Consider the following 27,103-nt stretch of genomic DNA (forward strand, 5'->3'; position numbering starts at 1 on the left):
AAGACTTGGCTGGCTGAAAACATTAAAATAAAATCACATTAAACAATAATGGAACAATTTCAGTTAATTTGACAATAAGTCAATAACAAACAAAACACATTTTTCAAATACAATAATTTATTAAAGCATCTTTAAATTCTGATATAAAACATTTTCTGATTTTTCTTCTTCAAAATAATCAGAAATCTCAGAAATACAGTCATCGTCAATGGCAAGATCAGTCTCTGGTGTGGCCGCCGGCAGCTGACCAGATCTCCCAAGTGAGTACGATTGGAGAGTGACGGAAGACGGTAATGCATCGTGAGGTAAATACTAAGCTCGTAATGTTTGGATCATACTCATGAACTATACTGTAAGTTGACTGGCATAGGCATCCTTTGTGTTCATTTACTTGGAAGAGAGAAACTATCTTATAAGATTAACAGAAGGAATTGAGCATGTTTGGTGTCGAGGGCAACACACAAAAGTTTGTTTACGTTGACAAAAGATAAGAAACGGCACAAAATGAAGAAAATCAATAGTTATGAACAACGTGTTTGAATCTACATTTCTTTGTCTGAGAATGCACCAATAAAAGAGAAACAAAAGTACTATGACGACTGCATCAATACATTTCCAGCATGCCAATAACCTCACTCAGACGGTTACGCTCCCAATCCATTGATACTTCCATAAATAAATACACCCACCCAAACATGGCCTTTGACATCACTGAAAAAACACAGTTAAACAATCTTTAGACACAGACGTACTCAACAAGCAATATCCTACTTGTTTCTAAAAACACATCCTGGAACATCAGTTTCAGCAACTTAACCTAAAGTCTGCACACAACATACACAAAGTACTTTTTCTAGGAGAGAAGCGCAACATAGTTTTAATTATTTTAGTTCTTGTGTCTTGTGACAAAATACTCGACTGCAGTGGTTATAGATGTTGCATCTCCACTGATGCAGTGGTTCATGTGGAACTTCCTTCTTTTTGTATTTATTAGGGATGTGCTTTTGTAGCACATGCAGCGGTGAAAGCCATAACTACAACTGAATCTGCACTCAATCCTTCAGTCCAGAATAATAATGAAAACTTAAATAAGGCAAGGGAGATAATCTCCCAACAGTTATATAACACAATAACCTGAGGGAATCTCCATTTAGGAGAACATTCATTACAATTGGGCGCAAAATCTGAGAGGACAACAGTCAGTCTGCCAATGAAACACATTCTTTTATCTAGTTTGGATTTATGTTGTACACTTTTGGATTCAGAAGTCGAATAAATATCTGTTGTGAAATGTGAGACAAAGGGGTAGGGTCTTTTTGATTTGTTTTTCTTTCAAATCCACAAAAATATACATGAATATACATTTCAAGAGGTGAGAAATGACCAGTGTAACTAATGAGAGGGAGTATCATGTTTGGAGACTGTATGGAGGTTAGCAACACGGGACGAGTGTAAAGCTTAAAATGGTGCTTAGCTTGAATGTTGCCACTTTTGCCACAAGCACAAGAGCCTTTTTTGTCTCTTTGTGGAAATGAATTTCTCTGGATGGAGTTGTTTTCTGCGTTGCTACGTAGTCAGTGAAAACCTCTGAAACACAATCTCTATCGAGGAGATTCTTTTTCATGGTGCAGTCCACTCCTCTTCTCTTGGGTTATCCGTCAGGTGTACTTTATCTGAACATGTTTTGAATCCTGTCAAGTCCATCACCTGATCCAGTTAGTTCCATAGCTGGACACAGACTTCACACTGCAGCGCTTCTTCACAATCATGTTTATGTAGGCTTTCATGATCTTTGTGATCTCTCCAACCTGTATAGATGAAACACAAAATCAGAGAAGATAAGCAAATTCTGAAATCCTGTTCCCTCAAACACACACAATCTTATCTGTGGGAAATATGACGTACCTGTGGTGTTTCAAAGAGCATTTCTCTCTCATCCACAGTGATTTTGTAGGTGCATGGCTGCGGAGCGCCAAAGAAAACAATGTGTTCATATGGATAGGTCTCTAGAGGCTTGGGCTCTCCTCTCTTGAAGACAGACACATTTTCAGCGCTCACACTCAACCAGAGGTCATGAGGGAAGCCTCCTTCTTTGCACTAGACAAATACACAAACACAGGGAGATATAAACTTAAGACAGTATGTGCAATGGGCTGGCAGGTAACTACACACTGATCTGCTGGACCAGTATCAAGGCCTGTATGCAATTATGTCCTGAAAATGTAATACATTTGGACATTTTTATCACAAAGTTATTTCATTATGAGGGTTATTACTTTTTTCTATTAGGTTAAGTGCAAATAACACTTTTCAGGCTTCAAGGCTAAAACTGATCTTCTTTAACACATCTAGTATAAGTTGCGTTAACTTACCTCAACGTCAAACAGTGTGGATCCATATCCAGGCCACTCCTTGATGATGGTCATGTATTTGAGCATGGCCTGGTGCTGGTCCACCCCGGTGTGGCGGGACCACTTCTCCACGATGCTCGCCCTGGTGGCAGACGTCTCCTCCTTTATCCACATCTCCAACATCTGCTCCTCCTCCATGCGCTGCTTCTTCATTGAGCCGGTCTTCAGCCCCCGTCGCAGGGTCCCGTCCAGGAAGCTGGTCCTCCGACGCTCCAGAGTTTGGCCTGTCCCTGAGGTTGCTCCCACCTTGGTGAACTGGAGGATGCGGTTGCGTAGGCGACCCACAGGGTAGACGTTTTCCAGAGTCCAGGTGACCTTCGCTTTGTCACCGAACAGAAACTGCAGGCGCAGAGCGGCCAGGTGCTGCAGGGTCTCCTCTCGGGAGGGGAAGTGTCCGCGGGTCAAACTCTCGTGGGCCTGAAGAGAACAGCATCATCATTTGCACCGACTTGTGAATGAACCTTTATAAAGGTGTATGAAGAAGATTAAAACACACCTGCTCAAACATGAACGCAAACTCCACCCCCTCTTTAGGCATGCTCTCCACATCCAGGAAGCAGTAAAGCTTGAAATAGAGTTTCCATTGGCCTTCATCCTCAGCTTCCTCACTGCCAGCCAGTCTGTTGGAAAAGCCACAAACCTGTCATTTACCTATCTAAATATTGGCTTTGCATATGTTAAATATCCTATGTAACAGGGGCCTACTTTTAAATAATATTATCAAACATTATGTGTAATAAAAAGTAACCAGGAATGTTAGAATACCTTTCAAATTTGGCCAAAACATCAGCCACAAGAACTCGGCTTTCCACAGCTCTGTCTATATTGTTGTTGTGTTCAAAGAGTGCAAACATGTTTCTGCTGTCCTCCATAGCCAGACCTCGGATCAGCTTCTCCACCACCTGGAAAAAGCAACACAAGATAACAATCATAATCCTCAGTTTGCATTAGTAAAACTCCTTCTCTAGCCAAGCTTAAAAACAACATATCTTTATCAGAGTTTGTGTAAGGTAATCGCAATGATATCTTTCAAAAGGAACATGTAAACTAGCCTGTGCAGCAATGACCACAGCTTACCTCTCCAGCACTGGTGTGTGAGTTAATGGAGATCTTGCAGGAGCCTCCTCCGTGGCAGTACACTGTGGTGGTCATTTCCTGTCTGGTAAGCAGTGCCACGATTTCCTCTTGAGAGGGAATAAACTCCCTGTTCTTGGTCTTTTTCAGAGACTCACTAACGAAATGGGAGAACATTTCGATCTCTGTGCCGGGGTACAGCTCCTTAATCCTTTAAAGAACACAAAGGCACAAAGACAGTGAAGTCGAGGTGTCACCCCTTTGTCATTTTGACTATAGGATTGTTATGAATCATGGCATAACCAGACATACACTGTACCTTTTGAGGTGAAACTTGAGGTAGCGAAGGATGCCTCGGCTGGGCAGGAAGGTGCAGCTCATACAAGTGAGGAGATGCCAGTGGGCGCGATTGGACAGGCTGTTTGGGTGGGGGACGTGATTGGTTTGTTTGATCAGCTGACAGTAAACCTCGTCCCTTAAAGGCTTCAAGTCTTGACAGGTCTGGAGGATTCCTTGGATGATTGGCACGGGGTCGGACACGGCCTCCATCTCCTGCAGTGAGTTGAAAATCTTCACCGCCTCATCCTGCAGGCTGGTATAACCCTTCTCCTTTTGCACTGGGAGAGAGGGACAGACGGAGGATTTCAATTCAAGCAAGGCAACTACAATTATTTTTGACAGGTTTCTTTACTTCATACATATTAGTAGTAAAATGATATTAGATCACTTTCAGATATTATGGTAAATATTTGCTTTAAAGGTTTATTTTAGTGCATTCAAAAACGGATACATCTGCCAATGTATAGGAGGCTTTTAAATGGCATAAACATATACATGCATCTATTGAGGTATGTGTCACTGTAATAAGCGAAAAATATTGGAGTATGTGCTTTGTGTATCGTCAAACAATGTAAATAGAGTATTTGATTCTGTCAGGATTAATAGAAGTCCTGAACAGCTTGCTAACAGTTGCTGCAGGCCACTGAACTCACAGTGGACGCTGACATCTCCATAGGGCAGAGGTAGAAGAGGGGAGTGCAAAGGATGCTGGGTATATCTCAGGATGGGGTTCCTCCAGTATGTCTGCTCCACAGCCTCCACATTCAAACTGCTCTCCTGGACAAACAGAAGACGGGATCTTTAGTCGAGTGGTCATGAATTAACTTCACGACAAAGTAGAGCAATTAAAGTAAACAACCTAACGAAGTTTAGGAAAAATAAGAGAATAGAAATATCAGTGATGAGCATTATATTTGCAGTAAACAGTTATGTGGTAGAAAAAGAGGTGAACATTTAAGAAAATCACGGCACACACTCAGTGAGTAGAAGTACCTCACTTTACTACAGTGTGTGTCCCTGCCAAAGGTTTGCATGACTGAAAATAATTGGAGTTAAAAAATATCAATATGTTAAGAGCATGTAGAGCAGAATTACATTTTTAAATATTATTATATGAGACACATTCATCTTGTTGTCAGATATTGCACACAAACAATCAGATATTTGCATGACATTAGTAACAGAGGGAAGCATGCAGAATAATCCTTTAATACCTTGATGTCCCTGATGAGTTGTTGTGTTGGCGTTTCAATGGGAACTTTGCTGTCTATCGCTCCCTGTATGGCATTCGCCCACCGCATGGCTTCATTCAGCATTTTGGTGTAAAGTCGGTAAGAGTGTTTACGCCCATGGGTTATTATATTCCAGTAACCTGTGTCAAGAAAACAAAGTCATTAGAAGCCGTAAAAAACTATCACCTCTAAAAATGATCAGATACCTTTGAGAGTATATCAGTATATTTCTGTCGCTCAAGACGACTGAGAATAACGTTGACTCTGAACTGACCAGTGTCCTTGAAGACTTTCTCGTCCGGCTGCACTACGGAGCAGAGGCTGTTGAGCACCAGAGTTCCCAGTTTGGAGGCGGTGCGCTCCGACGACTTGTAATAGTCCAGAGAGGTTGTAGTGAGAACAAACCAGCGCTTCTTCAGCTTCAGAGAAGAGCTTTTTGCTCCTGACTTCATCTCTTTATGTAGCCAGCCTGAGGGAAGATACATATTGTTGTAAATATTTTTTTAATATTAACTTTTTTTTTACCTAATTCATAGCATCTTGTTTTTTTTCCGTGCAGGATCTTTTCAGCTAAACAGAAGTATCCTACCGCACAATTACAAGAATCAACTCTCACATCCTAAACATCCCAGAGTGTGTCTCAACTGACTGACCTCTGACTAAGAACTCCTGTCCATCAACCCTGCAATCTCCCTTGGATTTCTGCAGCAGGCCGATCCAGTGGTGCATCTCCTCAGCTGTGTCTGTGTTGCAGTGGATCACTCGGTTAGCCGTGATGATCACAAACGAGTTTGGTCTGCAAAACAGATCACATGAACAGTGTTGTTATCCGTATATATTATATGTACATGCTGCAGTTCCACTAAAACTGCAGTCTGAATATATCCTTTAGTTTTATCGTTGTTCCTTACCTGTCCGGGTTGTCTGATGCACAAACAGAATCAATCAAGCCCACATCTAGTGTGCCCTGGAGGGAAAAGGGGGGGAACATTGTCATATTGTACATAGTGGTAATTGTATTTCTATGTAATGTGGCTTTCATGTTTCTCTTTCCATTATTTTGTTATCCAGTTGCTTTTCATTTAATTTCTAAATCTGCAAATCCTATTAACTCCACTGCAATATTTGATTGACCATACTGTACAAATGGACAATAATAAACCAGTGTGTGTATTTTGTTTCTTGAGTTTAAATAACCATATGACCCAAATCTGGACCATCATACTATAGCTGATTCAGTTACACGCCTCATTATAACGGCTGAAAGATGTTGACTTGAGGCTGGGGCCCAGGCGAGGTGAAGCAGCACTCACCACTGCATTCTTGGGGTTGGCCTGCTCATGGTTCATCTCCAGGAGCTGCTCCGGGCTGGCGCTGTGGACCCGACTCAGCACATTGAACCAACCACTGGATGGGGTCAGAGGGAGTTCAGAAAGTAACAGTCAGCAAACATATCATTGAAAATCACATCGTGAATTTCCTCTGGCAACCACAAGGGGGAACTTTATCCCACACATGGATTTAACAGAGAGATTATGACAAAGAAAAACACCACATACAAAACAGACACAGTAAGTACATGATATCTATAGAATCTATGGATATATCATACCTGGCATCTTCTGGGGACTCAGCATAGATGTGGTAGGTCCTCTCGTCAGTCACAATATTCAGTGCATTCTCCTTCTCATGATTGTCCACTATATCCCTACAGAAACACACACAGTCAGACAAAAACTTATATTGTTCTGTTCTTCTTTGATACATATAATGAAACCCCCAAAATAGGTAAGAAAAGTAAAACATATATATTTGAATCCCAACATCGGAGGACAGGGTCTCACTTGGCTGTTCGGACATCGATGGTTCCTTTCAGCTTCTCTTCGCTGTCGCTCTCAAAGTACATGAGCTTCGACTCCCGCAGAACGAACCAGCGCATCTTCCAGTTGCGCCGAGACAGGGTGGACATTCCTCCTCCTTTTTTGTAAAGCCAACCGGATTTGAGGGAGTCCTGCTTGGCCCGATACCACATGAAGGTCTCGTCCTTCAGGACACACCAGCGCCGACGCCAGGGGATCATCAGACCACCTGAAGGCGGAGAGGATGTTTATTTATTAATTTTGTATAGGAAATCTCAGTGTTATGGGAGATGTAAAACAGACACCCATACACAAAACCATTCACAGTCATTTAATAGCTAACAGCTAAAGCAGACAATACAAGTACTGGAACATAAAGACAAAGTTAAGCAGTAAACAAAGAAAGACTGTTTTTTAAAATTGATAAAACAACCAGAAATGCCGCGTTCAGCTGTGCTAAAATGATGTGTGCCTGCTGGGTAGTGATTTGGTAAAGGTACTCACTCTTCATGTAGAGGTAGCCGTGGAAGTATGGAGGCCCAGTGCCATTCAGCAGATTCACTCTCCCGTTGGAAACCTCTTCATCTGTGTCCACGAAGCCATCGTTTTCCTCATCGCTGTCAATAAACTGAAAGACAGAAAAAGCAGCATTCATGACGAGTGCTGTATTTCAGGGATATAGCTGCACGAGCAATGTATTTAAGAATTTGGTGTTCCACATTTGAATATTAAAACCTGCATATTTTTTTGTTGTTTTCAAGAAAGAACAGGCAACTCTGACTTTGAACAGACTACTCAAAGTCAGAGTCTTCATTCAGCAATTTCGGTACTGAGACCAGTGCCATAAATCTGTCTGATCTTGTTGTCAATCAAACCACCGCCATCACACACACACACACACACACACACACACACACACACACACACACACACACACACACACACACACACACACACACACACACACACACACACACACACACACACACACACACACACACACACACACACACACACACACACACACACACACACACACACACACACACACACACACACACACACACACACACACACACACACACACACACACACACACACACACACACACACACACACACACACACACACACACACACACACACACACACACACACACACACACACACACACACACACACACACACACACACACACACACACACACACACACACACCTCCCTTTGACGTTATGCTGATCTGACAGTTTTATGTCTGAGCTCTCCGCTTGACTTGCAGAATCTGGGAATAGATTCACACGCTCATCAGCAGAGCCAACACAAATAATTGCAACAGTGTTTCACTGTGATTCTAACATGAGCTGAGCCCTTTGATATGTTAAGGGGGGGTTTAGGCGTGCACGCATGCACACTGACTGTTTGAAATGGGGGGAAAATGTTGAATATTGCGAATCAAGATGTGTGTATGTGATTAATGGCTTAAGTTAGATTTGACCTATAAAAAGGAAAATGCAGTCATTCCCTACATTTCTAGGGCAAAAAGTACACAAAACAACATAGTTTTTCGGTTCAACTGCAATTCCAATCACTTTCTTAGCTAAATAAAGATACTCTAAATGGTATGCCATCTGGATTAGATGTGTAGCATTTGACAGAAATGATTCTCAGCCTGTTAGTCCTCACCGAGTCCGAGCTGCCTCTGAAGGAGTCCAGGCTGTTTTGGGTGCAGGAGGATTTCCTCAACACCTCCTCATCTGTTATATGGCCGTCATTGGTGCTAGCACCCGAGCTCCCATGAGCCTCCTCAAACTCCTCCTGGTCGTAGTCCGACTCTGGGTCTGGCAGGTTCTGTTGGGGTCGCTCCTCGATCACAGGCTCAAAGTCGGACCCCCTGCTGACCCTCAGGCTCGGATGCCTTTCTCCATTAGTGACCACAGGAGGAGGAGATGGGGGGGGTCTGGAGGTGCGGGAGTCGGAGAGGGAGGGGGCAGGACTCAGTCCGTTGGGGGAAAGGAGTTTTGGTGTAGCAGGAGAGGAGGCAGAGACAGGGACGGCAACTAGTCCTTCTGCAAAGTCAGGCGGAGGAGGGGGAATACTTTGGAATACTTCTTTGTCCAGAGGAACCACAGCCGGAGGAGGGAAGTCAGGCAAAGGAACACACTCTTCTTCAGCGTGGAAACCCTCATCTACCTCCTCCTCGGCTAGAGGGGCTGTGGAGTCAGTGGGGTCGTGGAGGTTCTCCTCACTCGAGAGGGATGGCTCTAAACCACCAAAGTCCAGGAGCTCCAGAAACTCAGTCGCCACGCGGGAAGCCTCCTTCTCCAGTCTGAAGATCTCGGCGTCTCTCATCTGCCGCAGCTCCTCGTGGGAGACGTCTCCGAGGAGGGACACGCCGTCCTCCTGCTGCTTCTGCAGACGCTCGATCTCGCTCTCCAGCCGCTGGATCTCCTCCATCTGACGGCTCTCCTCCTCAGAGGTGTGACTTTGGGACTGAGGCTGGGGCAGCTCCTTGTGCAGGCAGGACAAGAAAGGGCAAGAGACCTAGAGAGTAAATGAAAATACTTTATGATACCACATTCACGTGTCATTTTCTTCCTGCTATTTGAATATCATTTAGGGGAAAAAAGGAATTACCTTCTGACAGACTCCATTTACCAGCGACTTCCTAAAAATGAAATGAAAAACACTTAGTGTGACAATTTGAAATGATGGCTCTTCAATGTGTCACCAAGAGGGAATGACTCTACCGTTTCTCCTCTGCTTTAGCTAGAAGTTTCTGGCCTTTCTCCTTCTCCTTCATTAGTCTCAGCTCCTCCTCCCTCTTCTTCATCTCCTCGTCAATCAGCCTTTGTCTCTCCTCCTCCTCCTCCCTTTTTCTCTTCTCCTCCTCCTGTTGCCTCCTCTCCTCCATCCTCCTCCTCTCCTCTTCTACACGCCTTCTCTCCTCTTCCTCGTCTCTCCTCTTCCTCTCCTCCTCCTCCTCTTCTCGTTTCCGTTTCTCCTCCGTGAGATGGCGATGGAGTGATCGGGCCAGCTGGCCTCTGTGATGTTTCTGCAGGATGATGGTGGCGAAGCGCAGGCGCAGGAAGACGCGTCTCCAAAAGTGAGCGCGGTAGTTCTTCTGGATGGTGACCACGCTGGACTGAACCCTCTTATATTGTTTCCTAATGACAAGATGAAACACACACATTTAAATCAAGAATATACACATGTGTAATCCATTATTTTATGTCACCACAAACGTATTTATGACAATGCACAGCCCGTTATCTCTCTCCATTTAAATAAACACCCCGGTGAGAACGCTTGTTTATTGTGACCTGTGCAATGTTTAGATCTTGTGCTGTTCCATTGTGGCCGTGTGGGCAGCTGTGTTCAGGCATTGCATACACACACATAAAAACAGCGCACACACACGTGACTCACAAAAAGGACCACACACAGTGCTCTGACTCTCGGACCCGCAGCCTGGCCTAGTAATCACTCCGTGGCCTGTGACTGGCCTCAGAAAAGAGGTAATGTTACATGTAATAACACAAAGGCTTTACTTGTGTTTTTAGGGAACTTTCCTAGCCTCCGCCTCGAACAGCTCTGAAGGGAAGGAAACTCACAACACTCATCCGTCCTATTATACTCTCCCAACAGAGCCTTTCAGAGTGACCTTACATGTTGAAGCACACAGGTGGAGCACCGTTAGACTACAACCCTGAGGGTGTCTGCATGTGCACATTTTTTAAGCAGCACAGTGATGGATGTCGTCCTGTCTGACAGGCAGAGCGGAGAGGGGGAAAAGTTGCTGCTCAGGCTGAAACGCCTGAGATTTATTCAGTGAATAAAAACAACATTGACTGTACTGCTGATTGTGAAGCAATACATTTAAACCTTGTTGAAGCTCGTAGATAACTATGCACAGTATATCCTACTAAGCAGCATGAAATGGACAATATTTATTTTACTTTTATGCTCTAGGAGATGTTTTAAAGTTGTTAAAATCATTGTATTCCTCTCTAAATCATTAATAAGAAACAAGAGAAATATTATAGATGCCATGACTCTATGTTGTTCGTGGCTAATACATTACATCATATGGAAATATTCTGTCTAGATACGTAATTCTATGTACATTTCTCAAACTGTGAAAGAACAACTGACTTTTTTTAAATACTTTTTTCTTCCCCTGTTGAGGGCCTAAGGACTGTTTTATTACATTCTTTGGTTATCATACTTTATTATTTCACATACTGGCCTATAAGACTTTCTGGATTTCAGGAAAGTTGTAGAGATTGTTCTCCAAAGTTCTTCAAAACATTCTAAAAATACACTGGAAAATTCCTGTATACATAACACACACACAGACAAAAAGGGAAACGTGTGCAAAGGCATGCACGCACATAACCCCCAGCCCCCTCCAAAAACCACACGCACAGGCTGTACACCTCGATTACAAAACAAACACTGACAACTGCCACTGCCACTCAGCCCCTCACCCCCCCACCGCTCACCTTGCCACATAGCTGAGGATGTGGGCGCGGATCACCATGCCAGCCCTGCGCCGCACCTCTTCCCTCTCCTTCTCCAGCCTTTGCTCCAGGGCCTCCTTCAAGAACACCTGCGGGACGGGCAGCGCCACGGCCGACAGGGAGTGACAGAGTGAGAGAGACAGAGAGAGGGAGGTTGGGGAAGGGAAAAACACAGGATGGGTTAGTTCCTCTCCTTGGTAAGGCTGCAACAGAGGGCCCAAAAGAGATGTGAAGGGCCCCTTGTTGTCTGTTGGCAGCACCCTGTGCCCACTGCAGAGGAAGCTTTGGTGCAGTTGAGGCTAGCGGGCTAGCTGCTCTCCCTGGCTGCAGATCAGATCAGAGGGGGGGGGGGACTGGCACGGGGACTGCAGTGTTGCTGCTAAAGCCGATGCTGCAGAGCCTCATTGTGTTCCTCCCTGAGCGTTTCCCTACTGCTGCTCTCCTCCCGCTGCCTTGGTAGCTCGACTGACGTGCACAGGCAGAAAGTCACAGTAAGGGAGGGGAGGGGAGAGGTAGGCAGAGGAGGGATGGAGGGATGAGGGGGAGGGATAGTGGCTTGTGTCCAGACAGAAAGCCACACCCCTCCTTGCTCTTGTGAAGGAAGAGAAAGAGTTTAGTTAACTCTTTCCTCTCTCCCGGAGACTTTTAAAAAGTTGGCACAGTGTCTGTGGGACATTTGACAGCTTATTCTAGACCTAAAAGCTAACAAGGAATACAAATAGAGCAGTAACATGATATTTTAAAACATAATCAGTTTCTGTTCAACCATGAAAGCAGGCTGGGATAACCAACCAGTTTATATAATAAGTCAATATCTGTCACTAGCCTGGAGGATGAACTGCTTCTATAAAGGGTGAGACCTTTGAGTTGCTGTGTGTGTGTGTGTGTGTGTGTGTGTGTGTGTGTGTGAGTGTGAGTGTGAGTGTGAGTGTGAGTGTGAGTGTGTGTGTGTGTGTTGTCCCCAGATGTTCCACTAATCAAAGGACCCCGCAGCTGCAGCCGTGCCTGCCTCTGTAAAGTCTGTGAAAAGAGGAAGCTTCCTCTTCGTCCACATCCTTCCCTCGTCTGTAAAAGAAATGTCTCGCAAACACACACACATATATACTCACACACACCAGACACACACTTCATGCAACATCACCCCGGCCCCTAATTCTGGGCAACACACTTCCTCTGCACACAATCAGCATGTATATAATTACACACAGATTGTTTCTCCAAAGGAAATGTAGCCCCCTTTCTGTCTCCCAGCCCCCTTTCCCACAACCCACACTACATTTCCCTCAGCCCCAAAATATGACGCTGCCATCAAAAACACAAGCATGTGGGCAGGATGACACAGACTCGGTCGTGGTCTTGTTCTGCTTGTAAAGTGGAGCAGTCATGGACAGAGACAGTCTAAGGTCAAAGTGCTGACCCATGAAGTTTTACCCACAGAGAGGAAAAAATGGTTCCTGTCTCTGAAGTCAGTAATACACGGTGACTGCAGAGATGTATACTGTGTGCATGTGTGAGAACTTTAATATAGATCGGCATGTGCACATTAGTGGTTATGCACTAGTTCTAAACTTAATAAGAAACAACACATGAAACATTTTGGTCTCAACGTATATTCGGCATGTGTGCAGCTGACACTATACATAGTGTGCCAGTCAGATGGTGTATAACAACTAAACTGTCCGACAAATTTGAAATGTCTCCACGATTAACGGCTGCAGAGAAACCACAGCTTAGAGCAGGAAGTAACAAATGTGGATTTAGCTGATTTTAAGAAATCCTATAAACCGTTTTATTTATAGCCTTCGCATCCTGTGAAAAGTCCATCTTAGCTGAGTTCAAAATTATGCAAAGAGGTTGAACTGTCCAGATCACGCAAGTCATTAAAAGGTGAATCAGTCATTGGGAGAGAACAAGAGAACGCTTTGCTCTGGGATGGATTGTTTGAAACAAAGGGGCAGAAGAAAAAAAAATAGCGCTATGATAACTTTTCAAGCTAAATAACCATCGCCACTCCAAATCACTCGCCGGTTGTTTCGTTCATTCCTCATGAAGCTAACTCTTTCAGCTGAAATGAGACGGCCTCAGGATTATGGTAAGTGCCCGCGTTGGGTTACAGTTACAGTAACAGTCGTTGGTGTTAGGGGTTTTACGGAGTGGCAAGTTACTCAGTGGTTGCCAGCAGGAGAGCCGAGGATTGACCACAACCGGCCACACAAATATTTGGGACATGAGTCACATCTGGGGCTGTCCAAACTGAACTGTGACACCCTTTGGGAATGACAGCAGCTCGACTTCTTGAGAAAAGAATATTCCCAGAAAACCCTGCATTTACCCAATTTGCAATAGAGCAGGATTTTCTGCTTAAATTGACTGTGTGCCATATATTTAAATCCATGAAGGAAAAAGCTTAAAAACTTTGATTTCTGAGAGGTTGAAACATGATTTTAGAGGACTTAAATGACTGACTGGTGTACTGCATATTCTATCTGTGAGAGAGAGTTGGCACTTTCATTAAACAAACTATGGGGACAAATATCTGTCTACACAGTCGCATTATAGGGACCCGTCTCCAAATGAGAGTGTGTGTGTGTGTGTGTGTGTGTGTGTGTGTGTGTGTGTGTGTGTGTGTGTGTGTGTGTGTGTGTGTGTGTGTGTGTGTGTGTGTGTGTGTGTGTGTGTGTGTGTGTGTGTGTGTGTGTGTTTCACCTTTGACTTCCCCAGTTGCCACTCTGTCTTGGTTTTGTCATAATGTGAGAGAAGCTCTGAGCAGCTCTGCTTCTCATCGTCTGAGGGCATTTTGTTCTTCAGAATCCTCTTATACCTGTGGAGACACACCCACATATGTTTAGTACAAATACGTTTGTCTTATTTCAAGCTGTCCAACAGAACTCTTATTAGGTGACTCGTCAGCTTTGGTGAGTACAGTATTTTTCATATATTTTTTTCTGACCTGCTATCGAAATCCTTAAAAGTTCTCCGGACAGGGAATCCAGCCCTGCGGATCTTCACAGTTTCCAGCATCCCAGAGTATCTCAGCTGGTTCAGGACCACATCAGGATCAAACCGGTTGGCCTTCTGTAGATGAAAACAACAAAACAACATCAAAAATATATAAACACTTGAATGCCTATTTATTCTTCTGAAATGATAATGACATTATTGACAGTCTTTTTATAACTAGGTTAAGTTATTTTCAGCTTTGCATTGGAGAGCTGCGTGCATACAGGCCTGATTCAGCACAATAGAAGTTTAGGTGATTATCTTTGAGTGGAAGATATGAGACAGCTGAATATAATCCTCCAGTGTTGAGCCCATAACGCTATTCAATCCTCTTACTGCTGAGTCACATTAAACTTGAACATAAAAGTAAATTTCAATGGGGAGTGCTATCATTTTACATTAACAATCAGGTTACTGCAGGGAAAACACACGCCACCAGAGAGAAACCTGAACAGTGTTGAGCAAGGCCAACTGGGTAGGCCTTTCTTTCTGGAATAATCAGCTGTATTGTTCACAACTCTGTGTTACTGATGATAAAGGATCTATGATGTCTGCCGCCCTACACCTCTACGCAGCCTGCCTGTTTGCACGCAGCACGAAGGCCATTGTCACCCAGAGGGCACACACACACGCTGGATAAGCCCCACACAGGACGACAGCATTCCCCAAATGTGTCAATCTAATTGCAGGCTAATGCTACTATGCATGGAAACAGACACACTGGGTTACAAAGGCACGCTTGCATGTGTTCATAATGAAACACACACACACACATAACTGTGCACCCCTCTGAGATCTGAACTCTACTCTTTAGCAGAGGATTTAGCCGGCTGAAAGGGGTATGGCATGTTGACTTGTTTGAGGGAAAACAAGCTGACCCTTCCCACAGAGACATTTTGTTCCAAGTGGAGTGGGTGCATGTTAATCACACAAACACATTGTATGCGTGTGAGTGTTTTCATGCATGCGGTCCTGTCATTCTGAAGGATTAATGGAGGCACGGCTTGTTCCATCTTGAGCGACCGAGGCCAGGTGAGCGAATTCGAGGCAGTGGGAGCAGGGGACGGGGGAGAGAGGGAGACAGTTTCCATGCTAATAAGTGAGCAAGAAGGTGTGGAATGACACACAGGGGGTTGGAGGTAAGGACAGGACAATCCCTGCTGTGTGTAAATGAATACCTAACAATAACATGAGCTAATGCAGCTGGATTACTGAGCAGCCAATTCACTTTCATCAAGATACATAAAATAACAAATGCTAACGATCTAATATCAGACAATTGGATAACAGTGCAGATTGTGAAAGGGTTTGCAGTTGAGAGTAGTGGAGGGGTAGAGGCCTAGGTAATAAACGTCCCCCTGGCTGCACCACAGAAACAGCACAGTGGTCTTATCTTGGCATTCCTCTGACGCAGCCAGATCAGCCGAGCATCAGCCAAGCTGTGCAGCTGGAGCGGCCAGCAGTGACCTCTGACCTCTGGGCAAAGGGATAAAGTGGTAGGAATGTGCTGGTACACAGCCCTTTTATTTAAAGGTTAAAGGTATTATACTATTTTTAGGCATATATTATAGGTCTCAGATATATAAAAAACATGTCAATTAAGTGTTTTGAAAAACAAACAAAAAATTGAGAAAAAAATGAAAATAGTTGGGGGACCTTATACCTGCTCGTGCAGGAGGATTCTACCGGCAGATACTCGTCTAAATGCTGCCGTGATTAAACGCCATATTGTGTTCAAAACCACATCAAGGATTATTTCTGAAACTCAAAGCTCAAATGCTTTTTCTCTTACGGGTTTACCACAAGGTGAGTTCCTTTTTTTATATCCTGCTTATTTACACATGCTCTCTCCAGTACAGGTTAGCTCTGAGTGTTAGCATGCTTGCTAATGTAAACAAAGACCATATTACTTCCAAAACACGTCGCGGATTGTTTCTGATGGCAACATTTCTGATAGGGCCGTGGGTGTAAAGCCAGCCCACATTTCCGATATTACGTCGTATCGGCAGCAAATCTGGATCAGCTCTGTTGTACCCCCGTTTTTAGAGATTTGGGTACGGAGGAAAAGAGAGAGGGTTTTGTTTTCTGAGACTTTGTGAGTTCCCTTACACACAGTGGACACATATTCATGTATAAAAGACATCAAAAAGGGCATTTTGCATGATAGGAGACCTTTAAAGAAGTGCAATAAGAGTATTTGCACCAAGGCAGGAGAGAATCTGCAGCAAAACTATTTCTCAAGTGAAACAATTACATGACTAAAGATTAGCTCTGAGCGATGGGAGCTATGAATAGCACCAAGAAGGTTTAACTTTGCAGGCGCTGACCTTGACAAAACCTGGCAGGGTTTCTGGCTCTTTTTTCTTTTTTTTTTGGTGCATTGAAATTTGCATGACCTACCTTGTCCATGTTTGGTTTGATGCAGCGTACAAAAAAGGGGTTGGAAGCACTTAGTGTGGCCATCAGGGAATGCAGAGAGTCCTGAAACACATCAACAACAGGAAGATTAATATCAAAATAGCAGAGATATGCCTGTTAATCTATCCAAATGTGTATCCTTTATATATATATATATTTATGCATGAGCTTTGGCCTTGTGGATATTAATAAATAATACCAGTCAGGTATTTCCAATCCAGTCAAGCCTCACTTTTTTTTTTTTACATTTTCAGTCTTTTAAAAAGAAAACAGAATGAGGGATCGAAGCATTAGAATAAAAATAAATCCTCTTATCATGAAAATCAATAAAACTAGTTAACATTTAGTTGCAATGGCATATGTTTTTACTTGTTTTAACAAAACAATTCTTTAAGAATTCAATAACAGACACACATAACTTGGTTAAACAATGTTTTCATTTTTTATAAATGTGAATCTAAAAGGTAGTAATAAAAAGAATGAAATTGAAATAAACCATAAAACCATTTCACCATAAAATGATAGTACAGTAAAGTACTTGAATACATGTAAACCCTGAAATGAACATAATTGTTAACATAAAGGAAAAGTGTGTAGAACTATTCTTGAAAACATGTATCAAAGTGTATGGATTGAATGACATTTGATACTTTCCGTCTCCAATGGAGTATTAGCCCATGTTTACTATTACACACACACACCCACCCACGCACCAACACACACTCCAAGGACCCTTGAACCCCTGTCAGCTTCGCTCTCCTCGCTGCCTCAGACAGTCTGTCTCCAGCGGGACCCCGGCCTGGCAGAGCTGAGTGTGATTGGCTCCTGGTTGGCCCCCTCTCGGCCCAGCCATCAACCATAATCCCCTGGCTTTAGAAACTGTAGACCGGGGCAGCCTGCCAAATCCTCCCCTGCTCCTTCTCTCCACACTGCAGTCAGTACATGCTAAGATAAGCCCTCCTCTGTACCCCCCCCCCCACCCGCCGCAACCACCACAATTCATACATCCCATCAGCCATCATTCTCTGCAGATCAAACACACTGGCAGCATGGTCCTCTCCCCTCTGTCTCTACATGATTTCTATCCCTCTTTGCGTCTGTTCGTTCACACTCATCACGCCAAGATAACAGCCTGAAAGTTCCTTATAAAGACCCTTATTAGCCCTGTTGTCTGCGTGAAGACACAATGATACAATCGTTTGCTAGGAGATAGATCATAAAAGCTTTGGCCTCACCCTGAACTGAGAGCTGACGGTGGGCTTGCGTCGGGCCGTGCCCATCTTCATTGTCTCATCTCCATTTCTGCTGCCGACACGCTCGAAAAGGTCGTAGATGAAGTCAAGCCTGCAGACACATGATGCAGAACAGGTAACGTGACTGTAGAACCGTCCATTGAAGCTGAATTATACAGCTGTGTGATCAGCATGCAGGAGTGAGAGAGCAATATGCTCACCTGCTGTCTTTAAGAATAAACAAGATGTCATCTCTGAAGGTGTCTCTGTTCTTCTGAAGGATCCCACGCACATCATAAAGCACCTAATGCAGAGGACAGGACATAAAAAGTGAGTTATAGCACTGTTCACATCAAGATAAGATAAAAAAAGCTTTGAATCATGTAACAGCAGTGCAAGAACTAAAAAGCAAATAACTATTTAGAGGTACAAAAAAACTAATGATATATCCTCTGTCAGCAGAAGTTATGCTATTGCAATTTGGAGTCATTTGCAGCTTTACCCAAATATGTAATCTAAGTTAATCAGATACAACAATATTGTTCCAAATAAGATTTAATAAAATATATTAGTGAACTATGTTTTGATGGATGTGTACTGCAGCAAATAAAGTGGCAATGTTAAGCAAATTGCTCTCAGATGTGCAGGCGATTCGTATTAAGTTTTATGTATGCTCATTTGAATTAAAAGAAATGCATGTTAATATTAACATACAAATGTTTTTATAAATCCCCGACACACTAATTACACTCCATTCCTCTTATTATTGGAATAGACTCGTACAATAGGATCTCTGTGTCTGTCAGTTTTAGGTTCAGTTAACTGGGATGGTCCCATGATAGTACGGAGAAACAAGGAAGCTTGAATGCAAAATCTTAAAGGTGCACCAATCATACAACATCTGATTCCACATCTGCAACGCTGTATTTACAAAGTTCTGCCCTCAACATTTTTGTCTTTGAAACACATCAACGTTTATACTCAACCACTGAATTGTCAAGGTATGTTGAGGTATTTTTGTTGTTCCTGTTGCTAAAGATCATGTCCGAGAACAAAACTTAATTGAAAAATCGACTGCATTTCCGTGGCACCACAGGGATAATCAAAAAGGATGCTACTATTTTTAGAGAGGAGAGAGATAGAGAGAGAGAGAAGAGAGAGAGAGAGAGATAGAAGAGAGAGAGAGAGAGAGAGAGAGAGAGAGAGAGAGAGAGAGAGAGAGAGAGAGAGAGAGAAGAGAGAGAGAGAGACAACTGGTCGGCTGGTCTTTCCTCTCATTACCACAGACATCCATGCCAGGCTTGTGAGACCTTGTCTGAGGCAGCCTTCATAAGGCCTTTCTTTATCTTTCTACTCCCCCCCCCCCCCCCCCCCCCCCCCCCCCCCCCCCCCCTCCTGCCCTCTGCAATCCCTCTCTCTCTGCCCTGATCTCTTTGGCCTTTCTCTACACTTCCGTCAGTAGTAATCCCTGTTCATCGTGTAGCCAAAGGAATGAGAGGATGACGGTGAAGCAGTTTCTCCTGACTCAGAGAAAAAGACAGAGTAGGGGGGGAACATCAACATCCTGTAGCTGGTTTTGGCAAACACGACACTGCTGCTCAACATCTACGGTACTTCCCAAAGATGCTCATTCAGAAAGCTGGGTTTGCGAGTGTGAGTGTGAGTGTGAGTGTGAGTGTGAGTGTGAGTGTGAGTGTGAGTGTGAGTGTGAGTGTGTGTGTGTGTGTGTGTGTGTGTGTGTGTGTGTTGGTAATTACCTCTCCAGCGTAGTGCTTGATGCCAAACTGGTGGTCGGTCACTCTGGGTTTAACATAGTACGGGTTTGTCTGAGGGAAAGCACAAAAACAGGACTGACTTTTCCAAATGCTGTTCCAAGTCTATTTAATTAGTGATAATCAGTTTGACTATTAATCAGATTAAGGAGATAGTATAACCAGAGAGCTCAGGGGCCAGCTGCAGCTGAAAGGTCAACAACGCATTAAAGGCTGCAACTGATTAATATTGTCATTATCAAATAACCTGTAGGCTATTTTAGTTTCTATAATCTTAAAATCTTAGTCTAGACCATGTCAACAGAACATTTTTCAGAAACCCAGTACTTTACTATTTTTGTATGACCAAAACTTGAGATAAGAGAAGTTAGGGTTGCACTTTATTCCTTTTAACTTCTGTGTGGTAAGGTTGCTTTGTTTTTACATAGGTAGTATTTTGTTTGTGTCTATCACTTATATATATATATTTAAAGTACATTAATTAAACAGTTTAAATGTATATAACACAGTGACAAAGAAAACTGTTCTTCTAATGAATGTTCTTTTAATCAACTAAACAAGCAGTCTACGAAAGATGTCGGCACTAAACATAACCTCTACATGAAGTTCAACAGCTATTCCTCTTCAGCTCCTTCGGCCACGACCTTAAAACTCAACATGTGTTTCAGGGGAGAGGTCAGCCTGTGTTTGTGTCACTTTGTGGGTCAGCCATAGAAAACCCTGCTGGGTATTGTGAGGACACTCTTTTCTCCTGAACACAATGCTAATCATTACATGAGAATGGCTGATCACATTTCAGTGTGGTTGTTCTTGCGTGTGAGAGCGCCTGGGGCGGGGTCAGACGTTCAACGCAGCAGAGAGGTTTAACTCTTTGGTTGAGGGGGGGGGGTGGATCATTTTATTGTTTCCCTGGGACATGAGAAAGATGTATGTAAGTTTCCATGTGTACATGAGGACTCACTGCGTGCCGGCTGTGCAGTTTCTCCAGGAGGGTGTAGTCCGTGCCTTTGGGGAAGCGACTCTCCTCATTGATAAGAGCCAACATGCCCAGTTTCTAAAGGGGAGACAGACAAGAGGAGGGTGAAACTCAGCTAAGTCATGATGGAACTAGTTATAATCCCATTGGGGCACATCTGGCAGCTTTTGTTGTAATAATTCATTCAATTTTCTCTTTTATTTACAAAAGAGGGTTCACTGAGCAGGCATGATGTTTCGCACGTAACACATTTCTACACACAGTTGTAATGACACAGCTGGAATCCTCTTATAAAGGCCAATCCAGCCAAAGTGAGAGTATAAGTAGGGGTAACATTTTAGTGTAGTCTTTCACCTCCCCTAAATGTATGATTTTGACCCGAAATCCTTTCTAACTATGGAGATAAAATAAAACTAATTGTCTTAATGGCTCCCTTTAATGCTACCTCGAGCTGCTGACTGGTGTACATTACTGTGCATACAACATGCAAAATGAGACTATATAATGATAGAGTATGAGAGGGAGGGCAGTGTAAGCACAGTGAGGCGTCAGCCCGCTCCGGCTGGTGGTTAGCGGTCGATCACAGTGGTGACTTTGCTGTCTCAGGGATACCTTTTCTATGAGATCCAGACACTCTGCGTTATCCATCCAGTCTATGGCCTCCCACTGGATCCCCTCTCTGCAAGGACAAAGACACACACACCATGTATATATATATAAATATGAACAACTAGGACGACACAATGGCTGTATTGTCCAGCATGAGCATGTGATGAAATGAGCCATGTCCAAGCTGCCGGCCCATTATACAAGAACACAACTGTCTGGGGGAGAAACTGAGCCAAGCCCAAACCTCTGGCAGTTTGCCTGCATCGCCCCGAGGAGGTCCAGCCCCACCACTCCCATCCCCGGCTCTATCTGTCTGTGGGACAGTCTCCAGCACATGAAAAGTCAGCATACCAAAACCAGCATACAAGCCTCATTTGAAGAAGTTGATGTCTCTTATTTGTTTAGATATGATAAACATCTTTACCTGTTGTACTCCAGCTGCTCCAGAGAGAAGATGTGCTTGTTGAAATACTCCTGGAGTTTCTCGTTGGCATAGTTGATGTTAAACTGTTCAAACCGGTTCACCTACAGGATGGAAGATCATACATCAGTTCTGTAGCTTAAAGATCACCTTCAGACGTGTCAGACAAGACGAATATAATACCTGATCTTTGATTGATAATGAGTTGTTCACGACATTAAAAGTTCAATAACCTTGTCAAAGCATTCTTAAAATCAACTCTCTTTTGTCTTCCTCCCTTCAAATTCAGAAACATTAAACATTCAAAAGTTACTTCCCTCTCAAGTTTAACATCTAGATAAGATATTTCCTATTTAACTGACAAGTCTAGTCTCAGTGTTTGTTCGTATTGGGCCACGAGTACTTACAGTAAAGAAATATGGCTTTACTAAGATATTTAAAATTATGATTTTATAACTCTGAAAACGTTGTCATTTCTAAATAACAACTAATCACTGTTTATGTATTAGTTAATGTGTTTTTGATGTCTCGGGCCCAAAAAAGGTATCTGGACTCTGCAGTGTGGTTTGATTGACAGTGACTAAACAGCCAAATAACTGTGTTCAGATTCTGATTCAAAACACTGCTCAATCTGGCTATGAAAGTTTAAAAAGGTGGCCCACTGTCAAAGCATTCGTTGCCTGTGCAGCTTCAAATGTTACCAAAATATTTGACTTGTTGAAAGTGGGGTGAAAAGACGCTTGTGACAACACCTTTTCAACAAAAAGCTGAAGAAATGTATCAAATGTGTCATATTTAATACTCAGTGAGTTATAACTAACTGAGTATTAAATATGACACATTTGATACATTCACTGACTCATTGACAGGACTTATTGTGTTTATGGAAAACTAAAATACTCATAGTGAAAAGCCAACTGAGTAAAGCTTAAATCGACCTGTGAACTTCACCTCAAAGTTCTCAAAGCCGAAGATGTCCAGGATGCCGATGGACTTGAAGTTGTCTTTGCCTTTGATCTTCTGGTTGATCCTCATTATGATCCAGGAGAAACACTGAGAATAAAGCGCCATGGCAACCGAGTCTCGCGAGTCCACCGCCTGCAAATCATGACAAAAAGAGACGAAGGTTACCATGGATACCAAGGTAGAAACAAATAAAGAAAACACAACATACAGTAAATCTCCATATACATCTCATCTATTTGATCAGATGGTGGTTAAAGCATAATGAAACGGTGTGTTATTGTGATAGGCTGTGTGAGGCCTCAGTGGTGTGGCGGTTGGAAAAAAAAGTGTTATGTCAGCATCTGTGTGCAGGCGGCAGGTAACACAGTGTCTGTTGTCACAATACACAGCGCCGTTTATCACCTACATCTCCTGAAAGTGACGCACTGCAGGCGGTATTTGTTGTTGCATTTCAAAACCCAGTTAAAACGAAGACAAATGTATAAAGACGTTTTGGTTAATGACTGCCTTAAGTTTTATTATCTTTTTATTAAAGCCTAACCATGAGATGACACCTTCACTGTTTTGCCTTTCTTCTCACATTCAGAAAATTAGTGACCGGAAAAAGAGAGTAATCGGACTACAGCTGCATTAAACTTAATATCTCTGGGTTTTTGACTGATGATAAAAGGCATTAAAATGTCAAATACATAACCTTGGACATTGTCCACTACTTCCTGACATTTTTAAGACCAAACAATTAATTGACTAATCTAGAAAAAAATCTGCGGACATGTCAATAATGAAAATAAAAATGAGATGCAGCCCTAAAGTGGATTTGTGGATAATCGCTACATAATTGTAGACTGGATGTTGTAATTGGTGTCAAACTGCTCATATTTAGCACTCTAAAAAAGTCAAACTAAATGAGAAAATCTTTCACTCAGCTCTGATTTTCTCCGGCCTTACAGCCAGACACCATCCGTGTTCAAATATAAAGAGCTTGCGCTTGCCAGCTTCACTTCCTCTACAGGCATTGTGCTTGAATCGAAAACAAAACAAGAGTGTGGCGGTGTGTACTGTATTTGGGACAACAATGCTCTTGGGCTTTTGAGTAATCCATCATATGCCCCGTCACCTCTCACAACTAACGGGTGTGAACAGAGTGCTGGTGGCTCCAGGATCTCCGTCACCGGGTTGAGAAGAATGGCCGTTTGTCCAGGATGGGGGGTGAGGGGCTAGTGCAGGCAGTCGTGGGGTGGGTGACCCCTGGCCGCTGTGAGAAGAAGCCATTCTTACTGGCTCCAGGACGGGAATAATGAAGTCTATTAAGAGACAAGCTGCTTCAAAGGCCAGGCCGAACAAGCTGCAGCAGGGCGACAGCACAGAGTCTTTGTCCGGCAAAGAAAAGCCTTCTTGTGACTTTAGAGATAATAGTAAAGGTCCATTCTGCATATTTGCTGATATTTATGCGTATGAGTGGGCCCAAGGCTTGAGCTCAGCCAAAAAGGATTGTGTCATGCGTCAGAATGTGCTTGTGGCATATGGTGAAAAGGATAACACATGCAGATGCAGACTCGTAAAATATTCACAGGCAGCAGCGTGGACATTCGAAGCCGAGAGAGAATTATAACGCCAACGTCTTGGTGCCTGGCTGCGCTGCCTCCAGAGGAGAAGGATCACTTCACCCTCAGTCATTGGCTCTATTGTGCCTTTGACTCAGATCACTATCACGATGGCGTTATTGTGCAAGGAATCTGGCAGACAAAAAGCAGGAAATGGCTGGGAGTCACGCAAGGGATCTGGAGGGGCATGTGGGGGAGAAGGGTGTGTGTGTGTGTGTGTGTGTGTGTGTGTGTGTGTGTGTGTGTGTGTGTGTGTGTGTGTGTGTGTGTCACCAGGACAAGGGAGGGAGAGGGGGAGAGGACTAGAGGGCAACAGACAGGCTTCTACTGTACGTTTCAGTGTCTTAAATACAAAAAAAGAGTAGCCTTCTGAACAATCCCTGGGATATAACGGAGTGTGTTAGCTGTAATGAGCATTTGACTTGTGTGTGTCGTTACCTGCTCCACGGTGAGAGGGGAGCAGATCTCCTCCCCTCTAAGGATCATGGATCGTTGGGTCAACACCTCGGACAGCTGGAAGCAGTCCAGGCCGAGCAGCTCGCTGACATTACTGACAACTGAAACACACATACAAACATGTGTATTAGGTGTATTGTACGTATACGTGACATATGCTGTGATCCTATACAGTCTATAGGAAACTCTACTCTGCAGTCACTGTGGTTCCATGGTTTTATGGAAAAGAGGTCAGACAGTGAACAAAGGAGCATTGAGCTCATGTTACAGCCTGTTCAGAGCTCTGTCTGCGAGTGCACTGTCAATCAAACTCAGGGGCATGAGGAGTACAGCGGAGGGGTACAACATCAGCACAGAGGCAAAAAAAATGTTGCAATAGATTTCTGAAAAAAAGACATTGCTTAACTGTAAGAGAATTAAAGATGAAATATGTTTCTACATTTTGTATCCAGCACTTAAGGCTGTTGTTTGCAACATTTTCTAATCCACATTCTCCTCACATTTACGAGTAGCTCATGAGATCAAAAAGGTTTCTTTGTCTTGGTGCCAAGCAAGAACTTGTTTGGTAAGCACAATGAGCTCTCATGATTAAAACAAATTATGTTTTTCGGGGAATGGCTTATTTTAGAAGAACTTTAATTTCCTTGGAAGTGTCCTAAATAACTGCCATTCATCCAACTACTCACTGCAAATACGAATTTGATAGAAAGAGCTGCTCTATGTGAATCCAAGTAATTGACTTGGCTGTTGAAATATGTCAAGACAACTTTCAAGGAAAGTATTAAGAAATGACAGCAATAAAGCATTCCCAGAAGTTCCTCCTTCGAGTGGTACAGAGAGAGGTTGTGCAAACCAATTGTGTGAGGATACATTTAACACACTCTGCATAGTAGATCTGTAGTGTACTCTTAATTCCTTCTCTTACCCCCTTTGGAGGTGATCTGAGCTCCACCAGCTGTCATGAATTCGATGTTGCCCATCTGGAGGACTGCAGACAGCAACTTAAACACGTCTCTGATCTCCTCCTCCGTGAACTCCATCACTTTCAGGGCTTCCTGCGACACAACACAGACAAAGTTAGGCAACATTTCCATAGAAACACACTCGAGTCATTAAGAATGTGAGAGTAGTTTTTGTAATCATTAGAAAACACTTTTGCCAATACAGCCATCATGACACAATTAATTAGCATGTTTCCCCCAGGCTCTCTTGAAGTCTGTCTGGTTTGGTGGTGTTACACTCAAGATAAGGTGTATAGCGCCCTCTGGGGGTAAAACAAATCCCTTACATGAAATGCATGTTCCTCATGTTTTCCTTACCATCACACTGTCGAAGAGCTGCTTGTCATCCAGACTGCTGTCCTTCATGCAGCCTGACTGACTCAGGTAGTGGTATGACTCAGGACCCTCGGACAGGAGGTACATGTCTGCAACACAGAGACAAGAGGAAACTCAAAGTTGAATACAATCTTTAACCTCAAAATATAAAAAACTCATTTTTGTCATTATCTATTCAGCGATAGCTTTTACAGCTAGAGATAATCTACTTCAAAATCAACAACAAAAACATTTATATTCAGTGCATAATGATGTTAAGCTGTATTTTGTTTACAGCCTTACTCTTTCTGTTAATATTCATTGCTATCGGGATGTTAAGAGCATTCCATGGAATATAACAAAAAGTGTATCTCGAGCCGGTTTCTCAAACTTACCTACCCTACCTTTAACTCTTTCTTGTTAAAAAGAAAAGAAAAATTCAATCAACAAAAAGTAGTTTTACCATTGGCTCATTTGGTCAAATTGTGGATTTGTTTTTCCTTATATTTTCTATGAATCTGATTAATGACCTGAATGTTGATCATGATAAAACAATTTTGGCAGTTCCTGTAGATCTGACAGAAGTAGATTTATTATAATTAATAACCTTTAGACATTAGTTACTCACTATTACGAGAAGAAGCCGAGTGTATGTTCACGTGTTAGTTTCCAGGAAAACCTATGATTTTGGCAACTATTTTGGTCAAAATTCTTAGAAAACGTACCTCTGTGGTCTGTGTCCGCCCCTGCTAACAGAGCGTAGAAGATGTGGTAGTTTCTCTCTCCAGGATTCTGTCGAACCACACGGTTCTTAGAGAGAAAAGATTTGAAAGAGTTAGTTAAACAAATATTTCATGAGAGATTTTGCTGATGACTGATTGATTGAATAAAAAATAAAT

At 43.1% G+C, this 27,103-nt stretch overlaps 1 protein-coding gene across 1 annotated transcript in view; it reads right to left on the minus strand.

Moving 5' to 3' along the window:
* Positions 1 to 99: 99 nt before the first annotated feature.
* The window catches only part of myo10l3 (myosin X, like 3), a 52,050-nt gene continuing 25,046 nt past the window's right edge, over positions 100 to 27,103 (minus strand). The window contains exons 8-41 of the mRNA XM_034134318.1: positions 26,930 to 27,014; positions 26,208 to 26,314; positions 25,814 to 25,943; positions 24,871 to 24,989; positions 22,814 to 22,960; positions 21,866 to 21,966; positions 21,445 to 21,511; positions 20,818 to 20,910; positions 19,842 to 19,910; positions 18,306 to 18,388; positions 18,088 to 18,196; positions 16,835 to 16,915; positions 14,385 to 14,509; positions 14,141 to 14,255; positions 11,417 to 11,523; positions 9,662 to 10,078; positions 9,549 to 9,579; positions 8,598 to 9,455; positions 7,420 to 7,543; positions 6,901 to 7,144; positions 6,669 to 6,764; positions 6,370 to 6,463; positions 5,968 to 6,023; positions 5,710 to 5,852; positions 5,331 to 5,525; positions 5,039 to 5,196; positions 4,478 to 4,601; positions 3,805 to 4,102; positions 3,489 to 3,696; positions 3,177 to 3,313; positions 2,908 to 3,031; positions 2,373 to 2,828; positions 1,906 to 2,097; positions 100 to 1,808 (exon numbers count right to left, since the gene is read on the minus strand). Coding sequence (XP_033990209.1) covers positions 1,704 to 1,808; positions 1,906 to 2,097; positions 2,373 to 2,828; positions 2,908 to 3,031; positions 3,177 to 3,313; positions 3,489 to 3,696; positions 3,805 to 4,102; positions 4,478 to 4,601; positions 5,039 to 5,196; positions 5,331 to 5,525; positions 5,710 to 5,852; positions 5,968 to 6,023; positions 6,370 to 6,463; positions 6,669 to 6,764; positions 6,901 to 7,144; positions 7,420 to 7,543; positions 8,598 to 9,455; positions 9,549 to 9,579; positions 9,662 to 10,078; positions 11,417 to 11,523; positions 14,141 to 14,255; positions 14,385 to 14,509; positions 16,835 to 16,915; positions 18,088 to 18,196; positions 18,306 to 18,388; positions 19,842 to 19,910; positions 20,818 to 20,910; positions 21,445 to 21,511; positions 21,866 to 21,966; positions 22,814 to 22,960; positions 24,871 to 24,989; positions 25,814 to 25,943; positions 26,208 to 26,314; positions 26,930 to 27,014 — 5,598 coding nt within the window. The 3' untranslated portion in view covers positions 100 to 1,703. The remainder of the gene's footprint in view (positions 1,809 to 1,905; positions 2,098 to 2,372; positions 2,829 to 2,907; positions 3,032 to 3,176; positions 3,314 to 3,488; positions 3,697 to 3,804; positions 4,103 to 4,477; positions 4,602 to 5,038; positions 5,197 to 5,330; positions 5,526 to 5,709; positions 5,853 to 5,967; positions 6,024 to 6,369; positions 6,464 to 6,668; positions 6,765 to 6,900; positions 7,145 to 7,419; positions 7,544 to 8,597; positions 9,456 to 9,548; positions 9,580 to 9,661; positions 10,079 to 11,416; positions 11,524 to 14,140; positions 14,256 to 14,384; positions 14,510 to 16,834; positions 16,916 to 18,087; positions 18,197 to 18,305; positions 18,389 to 19,841; positions 19,911 to 20,817; positions 20,911 to 21,444; positions 21,512 to 21,865; positions 21,967 to 22,813; positions 22,961 to 24,870; positions 24,990 to 25,813; positions 25,944 to 26,207; positions 26,315 to 26,929; positions 27,015 to 27,103) is intronic.

This window comes from Trematomus bernacchii, unplaced genomic scaffold (assembly GCF_902827165.1).
Source record: "Trematomus bernacchii unplaced genomic scaffold, fTreBer1.1, whole genome shotgun sequence".
Classification (NCBI taxonomy): Eukaryota; Metazoa; Chordata; class Actinopteri; order Perciformes; family Nototheniidae; genus Trematomus; species Trematomus bernacchii.